This window comes from Trachurus trachurus, assembly GCF_905171665.1.
Source record: "Trachurus trachurus genome assembly, chromosome: 17".
In the NCBI taxonomy this organism is placed as follows: Eukaryota; Metazoa; Chordata; class Actinopteri; order Carangiformes; family Carangidae; genus Trachurus; species Trachurus trachurus.
Window position 1 is genome coordinate 24,108,871 of NC_139900.1, and position 6,245 is coordinate 24,115,115.

General features: G+C 40.8%; 1 protein-coding gene across 1 annotated transcript; it reads right to left on the reverse strand.

The window, feature by feature from the left end:
- Window positions 1–5,040: 5,040 nt before the first annotated feature.
- On the reverse strand, window positions 5,041–5,757 carry tmem125b (transmembrane protein 125b; the record flags this gene model as incomplete). The annotated part of the gene is made up of 1 exon (XM_083991134.1): window positions 5,041–5,757. One exon carries the CDS (start codon window positions 5,755–5,757, stop codon window positions 5,041–5,043), a length of 717 nt encoding a protein of 238 aa, XP_083847260.1.
- Window positions 5,758–6,245: the final 488 nt, after the last annotated feature.

The following is a 6,245-nucleotide window of genomic DNA, read 5'->3' on the forward strand; positions in this document are numbered from 1 at the left end:
AGAAAATCTAGGTAGCTACACTTTGTCAGGTTGTGCATCACCTCTATAGTCAGAACTGCTGTAACTTTTTGAAACCGTTCTCATTATCTTGACCACCAACACCTACTGATAAAAAGCGAAAAACAACAATAACAACAGCAGCAACAACAACAAGCTATGTTGTGAGGTAAAAGAGAAATGCTTTAAGGAAACATCGGACAGACTCAGCCTCATGTTTGAACCTCATTCAGAAACCAGACTGTGTTGTGACTAGTGAAGTGAGATACTTGATTTTACCCGCAGATTATGTGTTGCAATGGTAATTTCTGTTTAAACCTGAATTAGAGGGTAAAATACAGTAGTATTTTATACAGTACTGTGGTTATACCCTCCTCATTTATATCTCTGTAGGAAGGCAAGATAACAGGGAGCTCAGTAATACAGTTTAACAACAGTGCTCCACAGTGATTACACAGCTGAATCAGCGACTCTCTAAAGCTGCTTTCATACAAACTGAACATTATTATTTTCTTGAAGGAGGATTGAGTGTATTAGATATTAACTGTATTTCATTACCAAGAGCTGTTTTCTTCAGTGGCCAATGTGTGTTATCAAGTTGGTTTATATAATATTGAAATTCAGCCTTTTGTTGTCACCCTTAGATTTGGTCATTTGTAATCCGACTTCTCCTGTGCACATGGTTGGTGACTGAATGTTTCTCTGTGAACTGCAGTGTGTATAATGAGGAGCCAGGGGAGGACAATCCATCTTCTGAGTGTGAGTCAAGTGTCAGAATTCGAAACAGGCTTTAAGGCTCTTTGAAGACACATTTCTCCCTCCTACAGGTGCAGAGATCACAGTTGAATGAGCATTAATAATAAATGAGACAGCGGCCACCTGGAATGATTTCAGTCATTTTCCACCTGCCCTCCTCTCAGCACCTCCAATTAGAGACCTGTGATTTACTGTAGGGGGAGGTGGTTCAAAACTAGAAAAAATTAAACTGGAACTACTGAAACAATGCAACACAAGAGAGCCTTTACTGCTATCCTATTACCTAAGTATAGTAACAAACTGCAGTGCCACAAATGCACTCCTGCACAGACAGCATGCCGACTCTTTGTCATATGTCTGATGTGATTATAGTGCCACTGTCTGGTCTCAGACAACAAATGCAACAGCTCATCATAATCAATTTCATCCTTACAGGAATCTCTACTTACCTCTACTTACAAGTTACTATTGTATTGACCCCTCCCTGTAAGAATGCATTTATTTTCATGGCCCAGATAAAACAAAGAGAGTGTAAAAGAAAGCTACAGATGTAAGGCAAATGACAAATCTGATAAAGTTACTCATTAACATCTCTGTCTTAAGGGCACGAAACAGGAAGGGTGACATTATGACATGTGCTGCAACCTTTGCCCAGCAAACCTCTTTATTATTTCAGAAGGAGCTGAGGAGGAAACACAAAAACACCAGTACAAGGACTGGGAGAGATACACCTGCTCTAGCAGTTACACTATTTCATACAAGTAAGTGATTTAACATGTTTCCTTTAGTTACTTTATTTTGTAATGACTGTTTGTGTGTAAGTTGTGTAAGACAGTTGAGTTCCTGTGGATGACCGAGGAATGTATGTGACACAAACTGAGTAGTCATATGACCTCAATCACAGCTACTGTGGCCTACATCACCAGATTAACTTTTTCCACTATTACCTGCGCACAACTGCATTTACTGCATTTAAGCTACACAGCCAAAATATACGATATTTAACAACTATCTGCTATTTGAATCACACATATTTGTGAGTGTGTGTGTGTGTGTGTGTGTGTGTGTGTGTTTGAAGTTAATTAGTAAGCAGTTCAGGACTATAATCACATTGTTCACAACCTGGCAAGTCAACACCCTGTCATCATGTGACAGCTATTGTGTGAAGAAGACAAGACAAGCTGCTCTGTGTTTGTCTATGTCAAATGTGTTGTTAGTGTGTCCTTTCCATTAACACATGGGAGTTGTTTATAGGTAACACAGCTCTATGCATTTAAAATATGTAAATCACTATTGTGCTATCTAGTGTATCTTACACAAAACTGTGTGGGGAGATGAGGATATTATTACAGCACTTTGAGAGCCTGTTGCTATTTGAAAACTTAAAGAAATAACTTTTATTGACCTCAGTATTGCAAACATTATATATATATATATATATATATATATATATATATACGGTAACTAATGTTTGTAGGTCATCTTTATCTCTTTATCCAAAACAAAAGATTATGATTGATGACGTTGGCACTGATGGAAGGTACAATTAAATCTTATGAAAAAGAGACACTATCTATATTTTACATCATCATCATATAATATCATATCTGTCCAATCAAATCTAAACATGCTTTGAGGATTCAAACAATATTAACCCTCTGATATTAGAGTTTTCATCGACTGAGAGCCATATAATATGAGTTGGTTGGTCTTGAATTATGAAACATGAAGTGACACCCTCAATATATTATACATAACAAGGTTCATTGTTTTATCAGCCTTATGTTGAATAATATATTCAAAGTTTAACATTTTGTCTTATAACAACACTGATAATCCCATAAGTGCATTGAAAGAGGTGTTGTTTGTTGTGATTGTACAGCCTCTCCACACTGGCAGTGAATGTGTCACTTCCTATATTGTTTTTTCCACATGAGATATGCGACAAAGTCGGAGTCCTTGTTTGATGTATAATATATTATAAATTCCACTAAAACTTTCAAAACAAGTGTACATGTTGTGTATGTTTCCCTTTTTATGTTTTCCTGAGGGAAAGTCACACAAAGAGGTTATTCTGTACTTTTCACAAAGTAAAAGTAACCAGTTGATGATTTTGTTTCTGCAGGTTTTCCTACGAGACAGAGAGATGGATCGTCGGAGCTGCAGTGTATTTGTGGTTTTGTTTCTTTGTGGAACTTTTATCAGAGAAGCATATCCCAGCCCTGTATCGAATGGAGAACACAAAGCCCCTCAGAGACATCTTCTAAGTGAGGAAGATCACACCATCAGTAATGGCACTGCACTTGACAGTAAGTTAGAAATGAACTCTGCTGAGTGTTTTACCGTCGCCTAACTATTTACAACCAGGTGTAGCTGAGGACCTTTGAGCTCTGTCCCACTTAATTTACGAGAAACATGTCCAAATGCGCTGGTGTTGACCTTTGACTTTATCGTTACCAGATACACTTCATTGTTTTCTTGCTGTTTTCCTAGGGGCAGTGGATCCAGGCGAGGGCAGAAAGTCAGTGGAGTGGTCCTATCTCGCTGCAGCGCTGGGCACCGTCCTCACCATCTCACTCTTTATCGTGATGACTGTCAAGTTTCGCCTCTTCCATCGATTCCTGGCCAGCTACAGACACTCCCTGCTCCAGGAGTCAGACGGGATCAGCCAGTACGGTCATGATGTGTCTTTCCCCAACAGTGTGTCGGGTAGAATGGGAGTGGTCGGTGGGACTGTGAATGGGCTGGATGACGATGATGACGGCTTCATTGAGGATAATTATATCCAGAGTAGTGAGAAAGACAGGGCAGAGAGAGAGAGAGAGGAGGAGGAGGAGGATATGGAAGATAGTGATGATGATATTCAGTTCACAATAGGGTGATTAGGTGAAGGGAGATAAAGAAGAAATGTATGAAACCCACTTCAATTTCACAGTCAGTGTTTGGTTAATGTGAAAACTAAATAAGCCACAGTTTAAACTATTTAGTGAGGACTGGATTTGTGTACAAATTAGCACAATGAAATATAATCTAAAATAAGTGTATGATAAAAGTCATATTTTTTTTGGTAATTGTACAATTGTATAAACAGGAATAAATTATTGTAAATGAAGTGTTACTGCTTATCACTTAGTGTTAATTTGGGTACAGTGTGTACAGTGTCTGTACTTTGTGAATGTTGCTTTTTGTGCCCTTTCCCCCCCAAAAAAGTTTTGGAAAGTCAAAACGTTTCTTTTCATTAAAGCCAAATCTGTAATATTTACAATTAATACATTGTGTGTATATTAATCTTTAAGATGACACATTTGTACACTGTGGCATGCTGCTCGTACTCTGCCAATGAGACATTTTTAGTAATGTAAGATAGAGGAAAAATATAATACATTTAAACATTTGCTCTGAATCTTTTTATGTGAACATTTAATTCATGAATAAATTCAACTTGATTGAAATTTCATCACCACTCATTCTCAAATAAATGTTGCCACTCTGGTCTTTAAGCTCCTGGTGTCAGGTTTTCAAGGAATGCAGAACCCAAATGCAGACTTTCAATGAACACAAGGATTTATTTAACAGGCTCGACGTGACACAGGAACATAGGAAACACACCACGGATGGACGTGGACAAACGACAATGAACCAACAAGGACAAAGAGAGACACTGAGGTTAAATACACGAGGGAACAAGACACAGGTGGTGCAATTAACACAGGTGAGACACATTAGGTAATCAAGGGCAGGGAGCACACAGGAAGACAAGACAAGGACTTCCAAATAAAACAGTAAAATAACACTAAAACAAGACAAGGAACACAACAGGGATAAAGAAACTAGAGTCCAAAAAAAGAAGCCAAACAAAAAACCAAGCCACTGCGTGGCGGCAAACTCAGGGCATGACACATGGTACAGAACTCGTAAGAAACATCCAACACAGTAATGTTTTGATTTGATGTGTACACTTCAAACGCAGCCCATTTGAATAAAAAAAAACTCTGGAGTCAGACAGTATGAACAAAGGAAATGTGTATTTTTCAAGTTTTTGAACCATTGTTGAGAACAGATTGTTTCCCTGGTCATGTGCAGGTTTTCCTTGGACAATGTTAAGTAGTTGTAGATTTATCAAAATGGCAACACAAAGACTGGGGAAAAAAAGAGCCATGGTGTCCTAAAACAGGATACTGACAGTGATTTTCTCATTTGTTTTCCATGTTTAACATATTTACACTTGACAAATGTCATCAATGGTAAATCCTTGTTTCACAGACTCTCTCAGCTGTTTCTTGTCATTCAGATCAGGCTGCTCCTGCTAGAGGACGTCTCTCTCCTGGCTTGTCCCATCTGTCCCCCTGAGACACTGAACACCTGCACAGCTCGACTCCCCATCCTCCTGGCTCTGCTAGTTCTCATCATCATCATCATCATCCTCCTCCTCCTCTGCTCCCTTCGCCTCTTCAGGTAGACCAGCACGCCGTAGGCCACTACAGCCAAAGCCATGCCAGTGCCGGCAGCCATCAGCACCAGCCCAGACACCAACATCTCCCTGCTGTCATAACCTCTGCTGCCGAGTGTGGCCATACAGAGCAGCACTGTCCCGCAGAGTGTCACTGACAACCCCACGGCAAGAATCAGCGCCGGGTCGGCCCTCCCGCCGCTCTTCAGCTGGTCAATCCGACGGCGGCTGCGCACACAGTTCATGTCCTGGATGGCGGAGCTGAGGAGCTGCTTGAGCAGAACGGCCAGGGCTAAGAGGCAGAGGGTGGTGCCCACCCCGAGCCGCCACTCCCCGGACAGACTGGTGGTGGTGGAGAGGAGGCCCACGCCACCCAGGCCCAGTCCCAGTATGAGAGCCACCGAGGCACAGTAGCACAGCAAGGAGCGGCGCGGCTCCCTGAACCACCACAGCTCCACCTGCTCGTCCAGGACACGTCTTTGCATCAAGGTGGGCTCCAGGTAGAAGCTGTGGGGGCGACGTGTGGCGTGGTAGAAAGTCTGCATCTCGGACATGGCAGGTCAGCTCACCCAGAACCACACTGACCTCGTGAGAGCAGAGTGAGTGCAGAATTTGAGCTGATTATCAGGATACAACGCTAAAACAGGATTCAAACTCTGGTGCACAACAGAAAAACTTTAAGAAGATCTCTGTTACTTTCATATCTACAACTGTACTGATTATTGCCAGCAGAAACATCATGTGCTTCATCACATTTAAGTCAAAACAATTACTCACTTTTTGTTAAATGAGTTATGCTGTCTGTCCGTCTGCATCCCATCAGACAACCGCAGTTGTCATACTACTGCTATTGTAGACTATAAAAGTAAAAGTCATTACAATAGTAAGTTTGGAAGATTTTTGGTTGTTCCTCATCTTCAGTAAAAAAAAAAAAAAAAAAAAAAATCCAGCTTCAAAAGAAATGTCAGATATTCCAGGGTCAAACTCTCCTCAGTGTAGATGAAATATCCTGACTTCAAGCTTTAAAAAGGAGAAGCAGTGA